The sequence below is a fragment of the Papaver somniferum genome, chromosome 3 (assembly GCF_003573695.1).
Source record: "Papaver somniferum cultivar HN1 chromosome 3, ASM357369v1, whole genome shotgun sequence".
NCBI lineage: Eukaryota > Viridiplantae > Streptophyta > Magnoliopsida > Ranunculales > Papaveraceae > Papaver > Papaver somniferum.
This window is the reverse complement of record NC_039360.1, coordinates 217,603,513-217,627,178: the sequence shown is the minus strand read 5'-3', so window position 1 is coordinate 217,627,178 and position 23,666 is coordinate 217,603,513. Positions and strand designations below refer to the sequence as shown.

General features: G+C 37.2%; 2 protein-coding genes across 7 annotated transcripts; one reads left to right on the top strand and one right to left on the bottom strand.

Moving 5' to 3' along the window:
- The first annotated feature begins 3,284 nt into the window (after positions 1-3,284).
- On the top strand, positions 3,285-5,652 carry LOC113358671. 2 transcript variants are annotated; one of them, XM_026602292.1, is made up of 4 exons: positions 3,285-4,039; positions 4,243-4,287; positions 4,406-4,490; positions 5,165-5,652. In XM_026602292.1, the coding sequence occupies exons 1-3, from the start codon at positions 3,423-3,425 to the stop codon at positions 4,446-4,448; spliced, it is 705 nt and encodes a 234-aa protein (XP_026458077.1). In that variant the 5' UTR covers positions 3,285-3,422; the 3' UTR covers positions 4,449-4,490; positions 5,165-5,652. The 2 variants fall into 2 exon arrangements, with proteins under 2 accessions (XP_026458077.1, XP_026458076.1); XM_026602291.1 differs by lacking the exon at positions 5,165-5,652 and having other exon boundaries at positions 4,406-4,714.
- A 136-nt stretch (positions 5,653-5,788) lies between these two features.
- Positions 5,789-12,203, bottom strand: LOC113358670. Of its 5 annotated transcripts, none has more exons than XM_026602285.1 (12): positions 11,821-12,203; positions 10,602-10,731; positions 10,383-10,485; positions 10,163-10,252; positions 9,768-9,881; positions 9,143-9,328; positions 8,211-8,806; positions 7,891-7,990; positions 7,733-7,792; positions 7,002-7,094; positions 6,766-6,885; positions 5,789-6,602 (listed from the first exon to the last, which is right to left on the bottom strand). In XM_026602285.1, exons 2-12 carry the CDS (start codon positions 10,694-10,696, stop codon positions 6,261-6,263), a joined length of 1,899 nt encoding a protein of 632 aa, XP_026458070.1. In that variant the 5' UTR covers positions 10,697-10,731; positions 11,821-12,203; the 3' UTR covers positions 5,789-6,260. The 5 variants fall into 5 exon arrangements, with proteins under 5 accessions (XP_026458070.1, XP_026458071.1, XP_026458073.1 ...); XM_026602286.1 differs by lacking the exon at positions 11,821-12,203 and adding an exon at positions 11,545-11,776; XM_026602288.1 differs by lacking the exon at positions 11,821-12,203 and adding an exon at positions 10,979-11,259.
- Positions 12,204-23,666: the final 11,463 nt, after the last annotated feature.

Below are 23,666 nucleotides of genomic sequence, written 5' to 3'. Positions count from 1 at the left end.
AAGAAGTCTGATAGGTTATGAACGTAACTGTTCATAATGAGGCCCAAATCTCCGTTGAGTCTTCTCATAACTCAGACCTTGTGAAAAAGATGGCTCTCCTTTGTAAAGAGTGTGACAAAACCCTTAAGTAGAAAGAGGGCCGGTCTCATATTAAAGCAAAAGGAAGATATTTCCTTAGTTGAAAAACGTCTCTCAGCTCAAGAGATCATCTGCAAAAAGCATCATGCAGACTTTGAAGATGCATGTGCTTACTTAGCTAAAGTTTCCGCCGAACGTAACGTATTATCCTCTGAGGTTCGTTTCCTTAAGGACAAACTTACTGAGGTTTCTTCAGTGTCTCCTCCCGCATCCCTTGCATCTATGGTCAAAAGATTGGAAGAGTTAGAGGATGTTTACCGATTCTTATCCTCCGAGAATACTTCGCTCCGGATAGATGTTGAAGATCTCCGGAATGAACGTGATACTTTGGCTGAGGATCTCAATGCTTCCGTGGAAGATCTTTCCGAAGCTGAGCGTAGCTTAGAAGATTCCCTTAGCCACGCTTGAGGTATCTTAGGGGATTATCTTTCGTATCCTCCTTTATGCCCCATATTGATACCTTTTTGTTTCTTACTTATCCCCTGCATGTCCTCAGGTCTCCAGGAACAGCTCATAAGCATGAATGCCAAGGTCAGTCACCTTAAGAGCCAAATTTTTTTGTTGGAGATAGCCCGTCAGTTTAATGCTTCTTCAAAGTTCAAGGCTAAGGCGCTCCAGCAATCCAATGACCAGCTAAGTGCTCTGATGATGAAGCTTCTTCAGAAATCAGCTTCCGATTTGGAGGCTCAGGCTTCTCGGATGAAGGTGGAATTTGATCACTCGGCTATTGATTATATCAATAACGCCTTTGCTGAAGCTGAACGCCAAGCTGGTGGATTTGTCTTTGATCGTCTCCCTTATCCTTGATTCTATGATCAATTCCATCAAAGCCCTCTACTAACCACCAATTTTCTATATACATTACCATATCCTTAAAAAATACAGTTTTTCTTGTGGGAACCGATTAACGAAGAAATTGCGGACCTTCACTATTCTAAATAGAATCCAACTCAAGAATACCAACTTATGCTCCCATTACAAAACTGATCCAAAAACCATAGTGCATCCTTCTTCAATTCCAAGTAGATGTAAAAACTTGGAGTGTGCTTCTTACTCATGTCTCGAAATAACTGATTATCACCCATATTACTACTAATACCTTTAACACTCAAACAACAATCCCCTAGCTATTAAAAACAAACCTTACTTCCATCGTCACTTCATTATGTTTTCTATTTTGGTCAGGAATGAACTGCTAATTTATCGCCAAAAACAACCGTACTTAGAAAGTATCCTATAGCAACAAGAGTTCACTTGGGAAAACATGATTTTGCCTTCTGATTTAGTATGCATGCCACTCATAATAAATTCAACCTTTACCTAAAGATCTACAACGATTATTTGGTAAGTTGAGTGGCTTATAACCTAATACAAATGGACGTATAAGGGGTACCCTGGACATGTAACAGAAGGTTTCATATGCAGGCTCTATTGTAAAAGGCGCAATGGCCGCTCGCGTAGGCGCTTAAGGCTAAGAGCACAAGTCGTGAAGGAGGCGCCTAGATAATAAGGTGTAAAAGGTCTAAAAGGCGGGAGTCATAACCTTTTCTAAAAAAAAAAGCTAGTCAACTTGGGGGGCCTTGGGCGCCACCAGGCACAAAAGGCGTGAGGCGACGGGCTTGGCGCCTCGCCTCTTGCCTCAAACAACATAGTATGTAGGTATTCAACGACAACAACTCTGATTGCAGTGGCTCAACCTATAGGAATCACCACTCCATTGATAGCTGAGAAATGGACCATGCTAGCTGATGGCATCACTAAAGGCAACAAATATGTGAATGTGAAAATACAATTTGAATAGATTCAGGAAACTTGCTACAATTTATAAACTTTGATATTGAACCACCATGGTATGTAGCCGGAATGTTGCTAGAAATTAAGCAAATATTGGAACAATTCCATAAAGTATTGTCCGACAAACTATAGAAAAGAAATCCAAGCGGCGGACAGATTGGCGAACAATGCGACAGATGGAAATCAATTGGGAACGTCATCGACTACAATATGTGACCATGCTCCCAATTTTTTTAGATCAAATTGTATTAAATGACTTAAGGGTAGACATATCCGCGTGTAATTGGTTACACAAAAGTGGTCAATTAACCCAATAACCACAACTTCTGGGTGAAAAAGACATGTAAAATTTGATACTGTTTAAATGGACGAGAATGTAAAAATAGCCAGGATGTAAACAGTTTCATCCTACCCATTTTCAAATATTTTTTCTTATTTTTAATTTACATCAGGAAGCATCCAGTTTCACCCTCGCTATTTTTTAAGTTTAAACCAGGATGAATCCAGATTCAATCTTGCTATTTTTTTGGTGTCCATTTCACCCATACTGATTTTTACTCGTCCATTAAAACCATGTTTTAAAAATATTTGGGAAATTGACCCAATTTCTCAATTGCTTACTAGTAGTCTAATAAATGCCTTTGATGTTTCAAAAAAAAAAGAGTAGAGAATGGTCATGGGCCTAGGATGCTAGCCCACACCATATACTTGAAATGATCTAGAGTGTTGTCTTGTGTATTTATACCAAACACACTATATCACAATCCCAACAACCACACAGGATCATTAGGGGTTTAGCCTCCAAGTTAATTAAGGGCAGAAACCTTAATAAGGAACCCTTTTACATTTTGTCTAGCTTGAATGTGTAATAACTATACTATATACATAACAAAATCTGACAATTCATTTCGAGTATAATGCACAATGAAATGAACATTTTAAGAAGAGGTTAGCTTGTAATTAGTTTTTATTTAGACGCCAGCTAACAAAAAGCGTAGAAGTATTGAAATAACAAAAATCCTACACACACCGAACCATTGTCCAGTGATCTACACAGAGTGCCACAAAACATTGGGCCCACATCTGCCCATACTAATTTCGATGCTAAACACGCATGGTACCATCTGTGCCATCCTCGAAGTGAAAGTTTCCGGTGAGAGTAGAATCACTCTCTTGAAATAATGTCAATCTAACAATGTCAAGAGTGGCTAGTAGCCTAATATGCTGCCCCGTTTTGGAAGGATAATGTTTATTTATGAGTCATGCTGTTTGACTAAAAATCAAAGGGTATTTTAAAGATATTGATAGAAAAGCAAGGAGTAAACCTGAAAGTACAGGGAAAGGGAGACAAGAGAAGATAGGGTTGGTTGTTGTGGTTGGACTTCTCCTCTCCTCTCCTTGCATTTCTTCTCCTTCTACTGATGCTGGAGCATCTTCATTTGAGAAAGCAAGATGATTAGCAAATCAATACATTGATTAATGCATTAAGGATGTTAGTTTCTGGAGGGGGTACACAACAGCACCAACATCATAATTATCTTAGTCCTAGTAGTAGCTGGAACAGAGTCAAAACCTGCTACTCAATGAATGTTGTGAGCCATAGGAACAATGTGGTTGTCAGCAATAATAACATTAATCACAACAACATTTACTGTAAAAGCTTGAAAAAGAAGAAGAAGAAGAGGAAGCTGCTGCAGGTTACAGTGATGATGAAGACAGCAAAGGAAATTAAAACAATCAACAACAACAACAACAAGATGTTGTGCGATTCATTAACAACAATTATGGCCAAGTCATGTTACCATGCAGTACTAACTGGGCTTGTAGCTGCTGCAACAGTGATATTATCTACAAGTATCATGTTCAGTGGTACTACTCATGAAGCTATTGCATCTGCTGCTACTAACACTGTAGAGGACGGTACTACTATGGAAAACATCCCACAGATGCTCTCTAGTACTGATGGTGATGATGTTAATGGCAAGAGGAAAGGTAGGATTCAAAAGCCAAAGTCTAGGAAAGCAGAAACCTGCACCAGCAAGTGCGTCACTACATGCGTCCGAGGTGGCTATGGTGCCCCAGGGGAAGGACCTCTTAATGCTGTTAGGTTCGATCATCTCATTCCATTTCTTTCCTTTTCCTTTTAGTTCTACATTTGCTTAATACATAGAAAACCATCTAGAACAACTAGTCGGTATAGCCTGTCGTTGATGACAACTTAAACCATTGTCTAAATATCAAATTTTATTGATCATGTCACTTTTGGTTATCTGAATATTAACTTTACCATATATTCACTACTATATGCAGACCTCTAGTGGTATTCAAGCAAGGATTTCGTAGTCGTCAATACTGGTAATGACTAGTCATTTTTAATGATATTCACTTGCTAGTGTTCAGTATCGCAACTAAACTAAATCCTAGATAATATTTTTCTTTGCATAATTGAAGAATTGGTTGTGTTTATATGCAGCCTGGTGGAATGCTCTGACATTTGCAATCTAATCAAGGACTAGCTAGGGGGCTGAAGCTGGACTCCATAAAGCTGAATTGGCTAGGTATTCTATTGTTTTTGATTCTCTGTTGAATTTTGTAATCTTGTATGTATATTTTAATACCAGAGATAACAATATTCTTTGTAAAACGGTTAGTACAGACTACAGAGTAATACAGAAATCTTCATCTGTCTTGGGCAGACTTCACATGATGCCATTAATTAATAATAAACGAAAAAAAGAAAAGAAAAAGAGAAGCTCATGAAAAGCTTTTGAATTTTTTTCTCTATTCTCCTTTCTTGTGACATGATGTAGCTACGCAGAGTAAAACGTTATGAATTAGTGTTGTGCTGGTTGTGATGCTACTAGATCAAAAATGATCAAACACAAACAATGATTTTCAATGTACAAACCCTCCACGTATTTGCATGTATAGAAGTCAACTTGCTTAAGCATTTGCCAGGAAACAAGACAGACTGCTTGAGGGTGGGTATGATCTGCCTAAAAGATGAGTTAACACGCAGACACCAGAAGTGACACTTGTAAGCACATCCAACTTACTGCAATTGAAACTAATAAATGCTAACAGACACCACAGTGTAAAACTCTAAGATAAACACTTCAACTGATCAAAGCACCACCACTCTTGCAGCCAAACCAAACTATTCATTCTTCTTCTTCTAATCTTTCTCACCATGTCCTCTAAGAGTAATAATAATAACGATGATGACAAACAGGCGCAGGTGGTGCAGGGGCAACTTTATTCCCCTGAATATGCAATCCAAGTAGACATGAAAGAAAAACATGGTCTTTCTTCTACTTCTAACAAAGTAACTTCATCAGAAAACAAAGACACTACTAAGCAGCAGCAGCAGCAGCAGGAGGAGGAGGTGGGGCAAGGACAACTTTATTCTCCAGACTATGCAATCCCACTCCAAGGAGGAGTGATCAAAGAACAACAAAAATCATCCAAGGCAGCAGATGCCAGCACCAAAAGCAAAACCAACCAACAACATTCATCCTCCTCTAGGCTCTAGTCTCCTCTACTAGCTCAATGCAAGCATCGTGAACACATATACAATTAGATGCCAGAATCCTATGAGTTGCTTGCTAATTTCAAGAGGTTAGCTAGGTTCATGTGCAATGTTTGTAGCAGCAGCAGTAGCAGCACCTCTACTACTGCTAATAATAACAACTTAATCTATCTATTTTCTTACTTTTTTTCTTACGCGGCACCTAACCAGAATAGTTTATGAAATGCTCCACTGACAGCAAAAATAAAAGGCCACTAATTCATAAACATCATGCTTGACAAAGAATGAGAATGAATTCACTGTACAATTCTAGTCCCATCATTGTTGTTTCTGATACAAACTCAAAACACTGATTGATTGATAACAATGAAGTGTTTGTCAATAGCCACATGCTCTTTACTGCCCTCTCAATTAATATAATACAAGTGCACGGAAGCAGGAATGCTTGCAATCTAGTGCATCACCAAGCTCCAAATGTTGGAGATACAATTTACATACATGGTTTGAACTAGGAGACAATAGGCCTCCAAGTGAAGACAGACCAAACAAGGGAGACAAAGAACAACACTGCCACCTCCACTGGCATAACATAAACCAAAAAACGAAACATCAGAGCTTAATTACATACCTGATGAAATGACAGAAGATTATACAAGCAACTTCAGTTTCAAGCTCTCAGTATCTGTTTAAACCTCCCAGCTAGCCCCAGCGGCAGTAAAATTTACCATGGAGGAGTTGTGCAGTTCAATCTAGGCATACAACATACAGTTAAGGGTGTTGCAAGTTGGAGCTGTCATTATCATTGGAGTGTCGATGAACAGAATTTTGAATCAGGAACCACAGGCAAGAATAAATAGCGGAAGCGAGAATCGAAAGGTACAATGACAGTGCTGCTTCTTCCAAGGAAGCTCTGTTTCCTCTTCGCAATACATTGTTCCACAACCACAGCCTGGTGAGGCGGTAGGTACTGGGAGACCCAAATCCCCAAAGTCAAATCATCAACGAAATTACTAGCGAATTCATACAGCATTCTTGGCATCAAAAGCTTGCCTCTCCGGCTTACAGCTACTGATGCCCGAATGAAGTCCCGCTGTGCATGTTTAAGTTCCTCTTTTATATTCTGCACAGTATAGATCCTGACCTGCAAAGCACGGACCAAAACATCAATGCTTTTTCAGGAGGTGAACAACCAATGAAAGTGTTTTTCTGTTGCTTGTAATATATGATCGACTGAATGACATAGGTAAAGGAAAACCTCATAGCAGCTAATAACAAAATTGAGGGATTTGAGGAAAGAGATTAACTGCTGGCGATGAGTACATTCCGCAGCTCAGCGCAAAAACAACTAGAGGTTCATGTACATCGATAGAGTAATTATGTTGCTCGTCGGGTACCTTCAGTTTGTGAAGACCAAGAACTAAAGCCTGAAAATTTCGTTAAGCGTCAGAAAGTTATATAGTTCAATTAGAATGAGTCACCACAAGCACGCTATGTACTTGTGTATGTCATTATTCTCAGAGAATAAAACGAGACGCCTTACGGTTTGTGGCCTATGGACTGGTGGTTGCATCTTCAGTATGACATATTCGATTGCAGCAGCACTGAAGGAATGACCACCAACTGTGTATTGTGCCTGAATTGGAACACATAAAACAGCACCATAAACATACAATTTTTGAAATGCATAAAACAAGCAAATATGTGCAGTTAAATAGAGAAGAAAGTACAGATACGAGATACCATTATCAACCTATGTTGTAAAAGGCTCCCTAGGCGCCAAAATCTGACCAAATTTTGTTTTTTCCAATTATTCCTTTGGGAGCCTAGGTGCGCCTAGGCGAAGGGCCTGGCGCCTCGCCTCGCCTAGCGCCTAATACAACATAGTTATCAACACAACAAATGAAAAGCAAACACAAATCATTTCCTTGTTCTCGGTTAAATGCTAAATCTGCACGTGTTATAACATGATCTGGACAGCATTAATCCAAGTCAAGCAAAAACTAACTTCCTCAGTAAAGGTAAGGGCTCAATTAACTTTCAACATCTCCAACTGGTATTGCTAGGTCATGGAAATTCTAAGCATTATCTGAAAAATCATTTTGACATGTATCTGGTATTTATTCTGCACAATTTGGACTTGCAAATGTTCTCGAAGAAATGAAAGATCTATATCTTTATCAAACCAATAGTCCTTGGTATCGTAACACTTACGAAACACATCATTGCTAAAAATGACCATAATTGCTTAACATGAACATCTCAGCTACTCACCTTCTGCATCAGTGAGAAAAGTTTCAAATCGGTTTTGGGAACTCCATACGCCAAGTAGGCCTGTCAAGAATACAGATATTAGAGCTTTTTGTTCAGTGAGCATAATTTATAATTCGGTTGAAGATACTTATATATGTTGAATCAGTAGAACAGCTTACGTGCATGATCAGCGCATTATATATGTTGATCCAGAAAGCCAACTTCTCATTGTCAGTCAAGTTTATAGGATCCACCTCAGCAAGTTGCTCAACGAGCAATCTGTTAGCGAATAAAATTGCAGATTATAAGTTAAGATGCTTTCCAGCCACAAAGGTAAAGATGGTTGTTAGATTCAAGTATTCACATCTTTTTGTTGTAATATTTGGTAAACACATGACCCTTACTGAAATCAACTCGAAGCATAAGCAGATACTCCAATTTTCTGCTATTTGGAACAGATCGAAAACAAAGTAACAGAGAAATGATGGAGAGCATGTACCTAAATCTCCGTAGTGCCCCAGCAGCATACTCTAACTGTTTCTTCCCAACAGACATCCAAGAAACCTCAATTGCTGATCCGTAAATTCCAATATCTGCCCAGCTTAACTTTCCACGAACTTTATATGGATCAAATGCATTCTTTGAAGCAAACAACTCAGTGACATTCTCTGTATCAACATGTGGGTTCTGTGCACATGTTAAGTTTGTGGAGCACTCAGATTGTGGAGAGAATGATGGGCAGTTCATTTTCAGTGCTCGTAATTTGGCTGACAAAGTGGAAGAATCTGCCAAGGAGATAAAAATATTCTTCATGCACCTTACCATCTCCTCGGAAAGCTTATTAGGCTGATCCGAAAGGCCGGCAACCCGCATCCCTTCTTTAGAACTTACATGTTGAGGATTTTTCGCAAATACACTTTCATCTCTGACGGATGGCCCAGATTCATCTATAGACAGATTCATTGAATTAACAAATGATGTCGTGCAGATATCTTCCGATGGGTCATCCATTCGCTTTTGCCGTGACAATGTTCTAGAGTTATAAGACAATGCAACAGAGGGCTCTAAGCACCTTGAACTTGGACTATAGGAATGCTGGGAAAGTATGAGTAGAACACATGTAAGCAATCATGTATATATTAATAAGTAGCAAAGGAGAATTTCAAAACCATACCAAAGGAAAGGATAAAACATAACAGAATAGTCTTACACCATCCAAAAGTCTACTAGTAATTAGACAAACCATAAAAGAAATACGGACTACTGTGTTCGTTGTGTTTTCCATTTCGATTTACTTTGTACTTTTATAAGACATTATAATAAGTAAATATATAGTACAACTATGGACCCAGCCAAGTATATGAAGATGAGCATGCCAGGAGGGATAAAACTATTTTCTGCGGATATCTTAAACAGGAGATGTAAACTTACCAGTCTTCTTATATTTTCAGGGGACTGAAGAAATGGTGACTGTGAAGTTGAACGTTTCTGATGGTACTCCTCGAGTTTTCGCTCGTTTCTTTCTTGACTTAGCTGACACTGCAAAGATATCATCTCTTCCTCGAGATCTGAAACTGTGATCTCCAGTAGAGCAATACTAGATAAGAGTTCCTTGGCCTACATGGTACAGAACACACCAGTTACGAATGTAAATAAATCGTTGGAAGAAACAATGGTTCATGTGAAAGCTGAAGAAAAATTCGTAATATTTGATGGATGATACCCAGATCTTGTAGAAAAATTCATGTCAAAGTGTCACTCTTGTGTATAGAAAGAACAGAAAATGTGAAAGGTGGAATTTAATAATAAAGCTTGCTAAGTTTGGGTACATTGCTCCTAAACCGATCACGGTTATATCGATCGATTTCAGTTGTCCATTCTTACTAAATCAAGGTCGCCAATTAAACATTTATTCCGATCCATATTTGTAATTGTAGATATTGTTGTTTGGATGCTATCCATTACGTTACTGGCAACTAAATCATCTAATTTCAATTCTCTAACAGGAGCGTAAATTTCAAAGATCAATTGCAAGTGTAAATGAAGAGAAGCATACATGTTCTGGGATGCATGCTAAATTAGATGATGTTATATCGCTTAGCTCAACTGCATTTTCTAAGACACTGCGCAGTTCCATTTCTTCCTCTAGCTCTTGCTGCAATTTCTCAACCTACAACAAAATTGTTTCCATCAGTAGATGTAACAACTTCAAGACAAAACTTTTTGGCTAAGAAGATAAACAACAAGATTTTGAAACCCCTCGAAATGAACTACGCAATAATGCCTTATACTGTTTCTTGTAAACTCTCGGGATGGTAAAAAGAAGCATGTTTGTTGAAAATCAATGTCCTAATTTTAAGGTGTTTAAATTGAATGAACCAAAACCTTGTATGAAGAAGAACAGGAGAACACTAAAATTGTTCTTTAGCAATATAAGCAAGTAAAACTTACCTCCCGCTGAAGCTGCATTCTGTGAGGATTGACTTTGTCCATCTTAAGAAAAGCTCCAAGACTTTTAACCTCTCCACCGGAGGTGCTCGCCTGATCATTCATGAGATGAAATGAGGAATAACTCAGCAGATATGAAATTTTATACTATACAACTAGTGAATTGGCAGGTGTCCAACAGGATAGAAACTCTTGATTCCAATGGATTCACACTACTACTGACCTCTAACATGGAGTCATTATCATCGGTCAGAGATTCATGAGAATAATCCAACCGACTTCCTGAATTACATTGTCTTCCACTAGTCTTTGAACGCTCATCACTTCTGTTAGGAAATAAAAAGAAGTAAAGTACAGCATCAATAGGATACACAAATCTACTTATACACGCATGGTTCACATGACAAACAATGATTAGATTTCGAAATGAAATTCCACTTACAAGTTCAAATCAAAATGAGTAACCGGTGAGTTGTACATCTTGTATTTGTCAAGCGGAGGAGGAGGAGGAGGAGGAGTTACGTTTACACCCAGCATTGATACACTTCCTTGAAGTTACCAACCTTTTTAATCTGTGGTTGTTGTAGTTCAAGGAAACAGTTAGTTCAAAATTGATGACGAATTAGCAATAGAACATTGTAGTATCTTCGAATTGAATGTAAAATGAAAAAGGAAAAGATCTAAAAGAAGTTACACTATGAAACCTGTGAGCTTCTAAAGAAGACAAAACTCTCATAATGCACAGTTAATAGTCCTTTTCAAGTCCCACATAAACAAAAACACAGCCAAGGGATCAAATTCAAATTAATTGAATACTACCTAACAAAGTAGCTAGAAAGTAAAATGTTTGTGAATTGTCATCAGTCATCAATCCCAACCCGTGGAACAAAAATTTAAAGCAATGAATTGGTGATTGAATATGATGAATGAAGAGAAGGGGTTCTCTTTTTCGCCTTTGGCCCGGAGATATCGTGCTTTACGATGCTACTAGAGAAACAACTATAATGAATGAACGAAAAGGAAGACAATCTAGGGGATGAAAGTAAAAAAGAACATTTCATAGATTCATTGAAAATTGAATTGGATTCAATTGACATTATTGACTTATGGTAAAAAAGAAAGAAACTTTAGCACCCACACAGAAAGGAAGAAAAAGAAAAGAGCAAAAAGGGTTAAAGGGAAAGTAGGTAAGAAGTAAGAATAATCTAATAAGAAACACCCAGATAGAGACATTGAGTCTTGATTTTTACTTAACACAGTACACTACAAAATAGTCATAAAGGTATGATTTTGATTATGTGGTGACCTAGAAATTCTTTGGTATATGATGAAGTAATAATAATCATAACAAGAAAAGGTGAGATTGTATTTGATTGTTACAGTACCTACTACCCCTTTTCTTTTCTTCTTCCTTGTCAAAAAAGGGTCTGAATTTTTAAGCAGCTTTAAGAAGCAGCAGCAATCAAGCAAAGATGCAAGAAATCAAGCAGCTTTAAGAAGCAACCAAGTACAGATGCAAGAAATTAAGCAGCTTTCAGCTACCCCCTCAGCTCAACTCAACTATTCCTAAGTTTCTATTCCTGGGGCTCCTTCATTTCAATTTTTTTCTTTTTTTGCCAAAAGTAGAAACCAAAAATAAGAGGAAGAAAGAAAGAACTCACATGAAGAGAGTAGGCAGTGAGAGGCATGGTCATCTCAACATCTTCAAAATCTCCCTCCTAAAATTCAAAAATTGAAAAAATAACAAAGAAACAAACAGAGCTTCTTCTTCTTTTCTTCTTGTTTGTTGTAAGACTGATAGAGAAAGAGGAGGAATCAAATGAAACAGAGAAACAGACAAAGGCAACCAGACAAAAAACAAGAAAACCTCTGACTGCACTTACTCCAAAACCCCAAAATCAATTCAAAATTTATGTTATGGGGTGTCTTTTTTAGTCTTTTGGTGAACTGAGACAGCCTCCAAAGAAGCAAGAAGAAGAAGACCAGAAGAGGATGATTAATGTTGGTAAACTAATTAATGAATGGAAATGTAATGTGATATAAAAACAGCAAAGAATTTAAAAACATATTCTCGCAATAAAGTCTATGTCTCTCTCTGTTTATATTTAATTCATCTTCTGTAGCAATATCAAGGTAGTGGACCTGAAACTGACCTGACTTACCCACACGTATATCCGTTTTTAAATTGTTAATCTTTGTATGAAATTTTTAGAACCCCTAATTCTAAGTGGGATTCACATATGTTGCAGCGTTAGATTTGATTTGGTGGTGGTGATGGAATACCACCATTTTATTTTATTTTTATCTTCAAGAATCAAACACCACAAGGGATATTAGCCATGTCCTGTTTTTCTGTTTCCTAGTAAGAATTCATCAACTGCTACATGGTTTCCAGTACGATGCATCAGAAATGCAACATTTTGGTGACCTAGCAAGCATCATAAAGTCGAAGATGATGACATAATCTAGTATTTATAAGGTACATTTCAAATCTAACTAATAAAAGAAAAGATGAGATAAGGAAAATAAAAATGAGAATCTCAGCCTTATAATACGTGGCTAAATTGGGATATACCTGATTAATTGGGATATATCTAATGAGACAAAAATGAGGTCATTTTGAAGTAAAACAAAGAACCCCTTAACCACATATTTACATAATGGTTACGTTGTCCCTGAAATTAATCCTTCTTTTTTAAATAAGAAAAATGATTTATTGATCAAAGATTAATGAGAGATATCGTTGTAATAGAACATCATTCATCCAGCTAGGAATCTCAAAAAACCAACTACTTCTATTGAAATTGGAAATAACATGTTTTGTTAACTTATGAGTTGCGTTATTTGCATCTATTTGGTTCATAAGTACACGTCCAGAAATCAAAAGTTGTACTTCAAATAGTAATAATATCTTCAATCCAAGTGTTAGTTTCCACATGACTGCAGATTTCTGACCATTTATCTCCCCCCTTTTAATACCAATAAGAGAATAGCAAAGCATTAGCCTTCATAACCGTTAGATTTTCCTTAGATTAACTCTTAGCCATTAGATCTATGAATATTCCAAAAAAGATTCCCGTCACAATATTTTGTATTTACGAAAATGTCATTTTTATAAAAATAAAGATAAATATTTAAAAACTCCACATTTTCCAAACCATATGTCGAATTTTTGTGAACTTTATATATTTGAAAATCCCTTTGAATTATCTACGCAATGAGCATAAATAACATTACCAAATTTTTGTTTTTCAATTTTTTTATGCTTCTCCAAATTTTTGTATGTTTTTCCTTTAAAGGATAGACATGGCTTAAAAATGAATTCAAAAAATTTATACCTTCAAAAGAAATTGAAAAAATCTGGAAAGAAAATTGATTCAAACGTACACAAACAACGATCAATTTTGGATAAAAAAACATAACATACGATGTCAAAGCACCACCAAATTGTTTGTAAAGTAGAAAAAAATAGTATTGCCGACGTGCAACGCACGAGCTCACTACTTGATGTTTTAATCACACGGCTGCAATCTCCTTCCAGATGTAGTCTTGTTATTCCCAACTCTCTTGCACGTGTTACTGCCATAAGAGATGTTTCAGCTTCAGCACCTTCAGATGCCAATGCTGATGTTGCCCATGATCTACGTCCATTTTGTGTACCTGCAAAATCTCTAATGATTAGACCCAGGCCAGCATTGCCAGTCTCTTTCACAAAAGCAGCATCAAAGTTAACTTTCAGAATAGTTTCTTCGGGAGGTTTCCAGTAAACTGGTTGCCTAATTCCAGAGACATTATTTTCTCCAGAAGTAACAACAGAGGTTGATTTCCAGTCATTGTAATATCTCGTTACCACATTAGAAATACTCCCTGCATTAGGTTGGACATTCTCAAATACTAGATTACATCTAGTCTTCCAAAAATGCCATAAAATCACACCTGCTAGACCATGTCCCTGTAAAACATTTTGTATATTAACATTACTGCTAGTAGATGCATAAGCATTAACAATCCCAGTATCAAAATTACTGTTTAACACAAAGGATGCTAAGTTACTATCACAAATGTTCCAGACTTCTTTGGAGATCCTGCACTCAAAGAACAAATGATGCATTGTTGCAACAAATGATTTACAAAAAGGACACAAAGTGTTATTATGGCTAGAAAAGTTAGCAAACCTGTCACCAATAGGAAGACACTTATTAATACATCTCTATAGAAAGTGTAAGATCCTAGGAGGAATTTTTTGTTTCCAAAAAGTTTTCCAGTTCACAGTGTCAGTATTATTGGTTATACCATTCAGATTTTGATACTCATTATGAATTATCCTGTAAGCTGACTTTGCTGAAAAAGATTCATTCTTCTCTGGGCGTCATCTAAGAGTGTCCCTGTCATTACTAGGAAGTCTAATTTTCTTAATCTCAGTGATTGTAGCATCACCAAATAAGGCATCTAGGATATGTAACTTCCAAATCTTGTTTTCCTTATCTATAAGTTGATCCACAATGAACATATTAGATGGGTGGAATGTAGAGTCTATTAAACCATCTAAAGTAGGAATCCATCTATCCTTCCAGATGTTAACATTGTCACCAGTAGCAACTTCCTAACAACTGTATTCTCTTATATATTCTAGGCCTTCCATAATACCCCTCCAAACCCATGAACCACTAGAAGCACACTCCCCATGAAGTACATTAGTTTTAACAAAGTACTTTCCACTGAGAATTTGAGTCCACAAATCATCAGGAGAAGTGACCATCCTCCAAGCTAATTTAGTCAAGAGAGCCTTATTAACTATCTCAGTTTTCTTAATTACCATTCCTCCTTGGAATTTTGGTTTAGCAACATCATCCCATCTCCTTGGATAACCTCCTCTTCCATTTTTCTTTTTTTTTTCCACCTGAATTTTCTTTGTATAGAATCAATCTGGTCTGTAAGTTTTTTTGGCATAGTAAACACTGCAAGATGATGGTTAGTAACACTACCAAGTACAGTTTGAGTTAAAACAGTTCTTACAGGTTGACTCACAAATTTGCATTTCCAAGTATGAAGATTGTCTACATCTATCTAACAGTCCACCAAAAGTCTGCATTTTATTTTTCTGAATAAGAAGGGGTACTCATAGATATTTATCATTTAAAGCCATCTTTTTAATATGCAATATATTGGATATCTCATTCTTAACATAATTAGGAACTTTATGGCTAAAAGCCATACCTGACTTATCAAAGTTGACAGATTTCCCTGAAAACAAACTAAATTGCTTAATAATGTTAGCAAGAGTCTTGGCTTCATTAGCATTAGCTTTAGTGAAGATTAGGCAATCATCACAAAAAATAAATGGGAGATAGATAGACTAGTATTTGTAACTTTCATGCCACGTAAATTGTTATTTTGCTCAGCATTTAAAAGGGATATTGAGAAAGAATCCATACAGAGGATAAAGAGATAAGGAGACAAAGGATCTCCTTGTCTCAATCCCCTTTGAGGTTTAAACACTTCTCCAGGAGATCCATTCAACATAATAGATGTGGTAACAGTAGACAGGCATTGTTCAATCATAAGGCACCAATCATCACAAAATCCTAGCTTCTTTAGAGTCTCCTATAGAAATTTTTCATTCTATCCTATCAAATGCCTAAGACATATCTAATTTAACAGTCATCCAACCTTTATGAGCTTTAGTTTTCTTCATAATGTCAACTAACTCATGAGCTATCACTATATTGTCAGTAATAAGTCTCCCAGATAGAAAAAACAGTTTGTTTTTGTGAGATAATTCTATCCAGAAAAGGTTTTAATCTATTAGCAAGGAGTTTAGGTATAATCTTGTAAACCACATTACACAAACTGATGGGCCTAAAGTCAGTTGCAGTTTTAGGACAATTAACTTTAGGTATGAGAGTTGTAAAATTGTGGTTTAACTGCTTCAGCATATGCTTAGAGTGAAAAAAGCTTTGAAACATACTTACAGTAGAATCACCAACAGTTTCCCACATTTCTTGATAGAAATCAGGAGGAAATCCATCAGGACCTGGAGTAATCCAAGGTTGCAAGCTATACACAACAAATTTGATTTCTTCATGAGAAGGAATCTTATAGTAATCAAAGAATTTTCTTCCTCAGTAATACAAGGAATGATACTATCTAGATTAGCTGTAGGATTAAGAGGACTAGTAGTTCTACTCATATTCAAGAAATGGGATTTAAGAGTAACTACTATATCATTTCTATCAGACAACCAAATACCCAACTTATTCTGCAGGGTATCAATTTGAGTCCTTTTTTCCCTAAATTAGCTTTATCATGGAAGTATCTAGTATTACTATCACCAAGTTTGAAAAAATCATCCTCACCTCTTTGTTTCCAGTAATCTTCTTTTGCATAATACCAAAAAGTTAATCTTTTATTAAGCTCAATAATAACATTAGAGGACATATGATGACATATAATGACCAGTAGCAAGAAGATTAGAAATTTGAGACTCAGTTTTAGCAATTTGAATGGAGATATTGCCAAAGTGCTCATAATTTCATTTCCTAAGAACCTGTTTAGTACCATAGAGGTATTTGCAATGTTTGAAAGCAGTTGAGCCATTATGAACAGTTTGCCAACTAGATTTAATTATCCTTATAAGTTGGATCTCTGAATCAAGTCCTATTAAATCTGAATGGCTTACTAGTATTGCTTACATTTTGAGAAGTTGTAAGGAGGATAGGACAATGATCACTGGCCACTGGAACAAGATGATAAACAACAACAATAGGGAAATTATTCAATCAATCAATATTACTTGTTACCCTATCAAGTCTCTCTAGAATTAATTCTTCCCCACTTCTTTTATTTGTTCAAGTAAAAGGTTTCCTATAAAGGACATAGAATGAAGGTTAGCACTATCTAAAAGTTCCTTGAATTTATGTAATTGGATTTGACTCACACTATATTTCCTCCATCTTTTTCACTTTGGTTAATTATGAAATTCAGATCTCCTATAATGGCCTAAGGCAGATTACAATGATGAGCTATGTTTGTCATACAATTCCATCGTTCCATCCCAATATTAGGATCTAAACTACCATATATGAAGGACATAAGAGTTTGATTAGTTCTAGCATCTGTTTTAATCAAACAGGTTATCACATTTAGCTTGCATTCTGAAAAAGCGGGGGTCTAACAACACCACCCAATATTTCGCTTGGCAATCTGTATGGACTAAATCCAATATACTTTGCTAGAGAATCAACTAGACAGTCAGACTCAATCTAGATTAAAGTATATCAGGGAGTTAATATCTCTCTATTGTTTTAATTTACTCGAGCTAAAAGAAATCAGCGAGTCTTTAATCAAACACAAGGAATAACTTGGATGGTACCAAAGACCAATATCCAAGGATCAATCAATGAAAATCAAAAACCAAAGGTTGGATATTCTAATTGATGATCTAAAATGCACAAATTGTATTATTTCAATTATAAAGATAATATAATGCGAAAATAGAAATAACACAGACACCAGAATTTTGTTAACGAGGAAACCGCAAATGCAGAAAAACCTCGAGACCTAGTCCAGATGGAATACACATTGTATTAAGCCCCTACAGACACTAGCCTACTCCAAGCTAACTTTGGACAGGACTGTAGTTGAACCCCAATCAGTTTCCCACTGATCCAAGGTACATTTGTATTCCCTACGCCTATGATCCCAGCAGGATATTGCGCACTTTATTCCCTTAGATGATCTCACCCACAACTAAGAGTTGCTACGACCCAAAGTCGAAGACTTGACAATAAACAAATCTGTCTCACACAAACAAGTCTATCAAAGGATCAATCTGTCTCCCACAGATAAACCCTAAAAGGTTTTGTTCCGTCTTTTGACAATAATCAAGGTGAACAGGAACCAATTGATAATCAGGTCTTATATTCCCGAAGAACAGCCTAGAGTTATCAATCACCTCACAACAATCTTAATCGTATGGTAGTGAAACAAGATGTTGCAGAATCACAAAAAATGAGACGAAGATGTTTGTGATTACTTTTTATATCTTGCCTATCGGAAATATCAATCTCAAGCCAATCAATCTGATTGTACTCGTACGATAGAAGATGCAAGATTAGATCACACAACTACGATAAAAGTAGTATCGGTATGGCTTCACAATCCCAATGAAGTCTTTAAGTCGTTAACCTGGTTTTAGAAGAAGAAAACTAAAGGTTAAAGGAGAACCGACTCTAGCACGCACATTAGTATCACACATAAGGTGTGGGGATTAGTTTTGCACAGATACTAGAGTTCCTCTTATATAGTCTTTCAAATCAGGGTTTGCAATTAAGTTACCCTGATAACAAAGCAATCAATATCCACCGTTAGATGAAAACCTGATTTAGATTCAAGCTAATATTTCTCAACCGTTAAATCGAAAACTTAGCTTGTTACACACACTTGACAATGCACGCTTCTAGGTTTGTTAACCGTACCCAAACGTATGCACTTGTTGGTTCAACAATAGTTAACCAAATGGTTAGCCATATGAGCATTCCATATCGACCATGTTCTTCTTCACCATAACTAGTTCAAATGATTTCAAAAGAACTAGTTAGAGAGTTGTTCAATTGCAAGGAAATCTCATGTACTACGCAAGACACAATTGAAGCAAATATGATTTGTTTCACTTGAATCAGTTCATGAACTTTTATATCCACGGTTTGCGAAACGCATTCCTTAGTATTTTTAAGTTTAAGTTCAGAAATCATCTTCAGATATATAACCTTCTCAAGTTCGCAGACTAGGTTCGCGGACTTAAGTTACCGGGCCGAGTTTACAAACTCCAACAGAAATTCTCGGGTATGAGAACTTTTTCGGTTCGCGGACTTAGTTTCACGCAAGTAGTTTGTCAACTCCAGCAGAAATTCTCGGGTTTGAGAACTTCAGCAATTCGCGGACTTGGCTCACGCCATTCTTCCGGTTCTCTTGATCAACAAAGTTCGCAAACTTTGGTTCAAGGAATAGGACTTATACATAAATGTGTTTCCACAACAATGCTCATGTCCACCATTGGTTATGTAATCTAAACTCTCATTTCAATTATTGAAACATTCTTAGAGGACGTTATATAGTTGTTACACCATTTATCGTCAAAGCAATTTTCAAGATGATTGAAAAATATCATGACTTTTGTCACATGGTAAAGATAAACTTGGTTAAAGCGAAAAGCTTATCAACTCATATTTCGAGATGATAGGAGAGGTATACTCGGCTCGAAATACCAAATGTGTATAATCAAAGTCTATATATATATATAGTATACGACTTCTTGTATCAAAGAGTAGGAGATAGAGTAGATGGACTTTTGAGTGATAAATAAGTTCAAGTCTTCACATACCTTTTTGTCGAGAAGTTCCACTGGTTCCTTGAGTAGTTCTTCTACTTGTATGATGAATCGCCATGAAGTCCTTGAGCTCAACTACACTTTATATCCTAGTCCGAAACTTAGTTGTAATAGACTAGAAATCAAGACTTATAGTTTTGATCACTAACATTGACAAACATGCTTGAGATAGCAACGCATGCGAGTTCGACCGAGCAATGCTCTAACACATTCAACCACATGAATATCAATGTCATCCTTCCAAAGTAAACACAAACCTCCATATTGGCGTAAGGGATCACAGAAGATATTAGGAAAGGCATGCACGTGTTACCATGGTGTTCGTGTCTCCGTACTGAGAGTTTCAGTATTTTCTGATGTGCGTTCGAGCAACATTGTGAATTTTCAAAAGAGTTTCATCTTGACTGAAATTCCTGATTTTTGTTGGAATGAGCATGTATGCTCAATTGATCAACATTTTGTAAAAATTAAAATAAGAGTATTTGAACATTTAAAATTTCCGTGAGAGGCTAGCCTGTCGTGTGACCATGTTGGCTTTTGGTTTTTCATGATTCGAGCAAAATTTGAGAAGTTATGACGAAATCATGATTTTTGCTCAAACCAAGGAGTTTCATGAATTCAGGAAAATAATAATTATAAAAGACTAGGAATTGCAAGGTGTGGGACCGGCCACGACTAGGGCATGGCCGGCCGGCTATGTTGCCCGGTCCCGCACACCTTTCCCTATTTTATAATATTATTTTTCATGAATCCGTGAAGTTATGGAGAATCCATGAGTTTTTGTTGAAACGGAGGAGTTTCATGAGATTAGGGAATAATAATTATAAAAATCTAGGGATTGTGAGGTGTGGGACCGGCCACGGCTCAGGCATGGCCGGCTAGGTTGCCCGGTCCTGCACACATTTCCCTATTTTATAACAATATTTTCATAAATCCATGAAGTTATGGGGAATTCATGAGTTTTGCGCAAACAAGGAAAATTGCTAAATTGAAGGAGTTTTTCATGAGTTCGTGAAAATAACAAAATATGGCAAAATAATGGAAGAGGCATGGGACCGGCCACGGCTAGGGCATGGCCGGCCGGCCAGAAGCATCTTCAGAAGCGTTGTCCTGATAATCAGTCATCTTTACAAAGTCGTTGTGACACCCACACATAAATTTCATCAGTGGAATTAAAGCGAAGGAATAATCATGATGCTCACATCAGCTTCTACAAAAAATAGTAATCCTCAACTCTTACATATTTACGATTTCACGAACTTCGTGATAACAACGTAAAACTCTAAAAACTTGATCATTTCTTCAAACCTGCAAGGACGAGCAAAATTTAAAGGCAAACACCTGACTTTTCATGAAACCATGAATGATTCATATAACCTTCCATACGAACATTCGCTGATTTTTACGTGTACATACAATATAAAATCACCAAGCTCATACATACGCTACGAGTTAACGAACTCACCAAATATTGTTTGCTTTTAACAATTGTTCATAAATCAATATTTGATTTTAAGACAAAAACGTGAATAAGTCACGTGAATTTAAAAAAAAAAATAGTGAGCTAATAGCTCACGTAAACTTTTTGCTCATACGAGCATTCGTCTATAAAACGAGGGCCTTTACTATTTTTGTAAAAGCCTACATGTTCAAAAAGAAGTTTTAAAAGTTCGAAAATAAATTTTATCATGAACTACAGGTCTTTTCAAAATTCCTTTTAACTCTAAGGATCATTATTTATTGCTTCTACTACGAAGAACCTACGTTCCTAAAAATATTGTGAAAGTTCATGCTTTGAAAACAAATTTGGGTTTTCATGCAACCTCATAAACAAAATCTTCTCTACTGCAACTAGACCATGTCTATTCAATAATATATGTATATCTTTCATGTTAGGGATTTTTGCTCGTTTCTTAAATTATTGAACAAGCGTGCATACGTATTCTCAAAAGCAACAAATTTCATAAAACCTACGTATACATACTTGCATGAAATTTTTGTGTTATTAACAACTCATCAAAAACACCAAACACACAGCAAAAAAAAAAGGTTCGGATTTACCTGTCGGCGCCGGCCGGAACTTGATCGGACGGCAGTCGGTGACGGTCGGCGACAGCTGAATCCGGCGGAAAATCTTCCCCTCCTGCTGCTACTCACGTGAAGGTGGTGAAGAGATGAAGAAGTCTGGTCAGTCAAGAATAAAAAATTATTAGGGTTTCTTCCCTTTTATATCAATTTTATTTCCAAAACCTAATAAAACATGGGTTTCCTTTTTTGGACTAGGGCCCATAAATCTTAAATCGACCAAAACTGGACTTTTGACCGACCAAATAAGTGGTGCTTCATCTCTCCGTGCTCATGGAATCACGCTTTATCACATTATCAGGGTCCTCACCCGAACATTTGCTCGTACATGACACCATTGGAGCAAATCGAGGATTCTGAAAATACCTTTGTACGACTGAGTTCAATCGCTGATCTCGTCGATTGAAAATCACAATTTAATGATTACTGCAGAACATGACTGTCCCTCACTAATCAGTGGACTTAATGTAGATGGTGGATTTTCAAAAAAGGACAAAATCATAAAATCATGATACATGCATGTTTATGACATGGCTTTCAGGAATGTGATGATTCATATTTTACGATCCATGGTGAATTCGTTTTCGAAAGGCCTCCACTAGCTGAGCGTTTGATACCTCGCATTTCATCATGACCTCTATGTAGAATAACATAATTGAGCGGTTATCCGTAAGATTGAGAGCAACAACGCCTTCAGGACGTCGGTGACTCGCTGTTCCGTGACTACATGAGAGAGATCCACCTCTACATAGAAGAACGATTGGGAGGTTCTTCGTAAGATTGAGAGCAACAACGCCTTCAGGACGTCGGTGACACTCATTGTTCCCTGACTATGTAGAGAGACCGTGTATAGACCCAGGCGGTACTCTGTAATATTGATAGCAATAACGTCTTCAGGAATTCGGCAACACTCGTTGTTTCCTCACTATGCACCTCAGAACGGGTATGACGTTTTAACTGGCTAATATCCCTTCTGCAATAGATTAATTCTACTGTGACATTCACCACTGAATTCCTAGAAGATAATCTATTTTATCTCATTACTCTGATTTCATGATCGAATCCACGGCTGATCTCATAAGATGGTAATAGACAATCTCATTACTCCAATTTCATGATCGAATCCACGGCTGATCTCATGGGATGGTAATAACTACTTTCATTACTCCGATTATGTGGTAGGCTTTGGGATATGTATAAAATAAGAGCAATAGACAGCCTACAGTAATACCGCAAGTGCACGGTCGTCAGTTGTAGCTCGTGCAAGTACGGGTCGATCCACAGAGACTGGGGGTGTTTTGTAGTGTTTAGCTATTTTGGGTTCTAGTTGGCTATTGGGCTTTAGGTATCAAAGGGTTGTGGTACCAATGGGTTATGAATACCCTTTGGAACTGTTGGGCTTTGAATACCCTTTGAGTAAATTGGGCTTAATGGGTTTGTTGTAATGATGAAGTGCTTTAGGCCTTGGGCCTTTGAATGATTTGGGCCTTAGCTGGAGCTAGGCTTTTTAGCTAGGCCTTTGGGCTTAGCTGTGAACTGAACTGGAGTGAGCTGGGCCTTGAGCCTTTGGAATTGCACTGGGCCTTGGGCTAACAGTGAACTTAGCTGAGCCAAGCTCAGTTGCAGCAGCAGCAGTGCACAGCAGCAGATGCTCAGCAGATGCTCAGCAGGGAAAGGGAGAGCAGCAGCAGTGCAAAGGGCAAGTGCACAGCAGCAGGGGGAGACAAGGCAGCAGAGCACTAGGGGAGAACAAGGCAGTAGCAAGTAGTAAAAGCAGTGAATGCAGTAACAAGAACAGGAGAAACAAAAGAGAAGCAAGAGCAAATAGTGGCAGTGAAACTGTGATATTTACAAAGCAATGAAGATGGTAGTGAAATAATGAGACAATGGAAATGAAGCAAAGAGAAAAACCAAAGCAGTGAAGTAAATGTGACAGTGACAGAACAATGAAACTAAACAAGAACAATGGAACCAAGGCCTAAGCCAAGGGCAGGGGTGTGAAGAAGACAGTGAAGTAAAAAAAAAGGAAAAAAA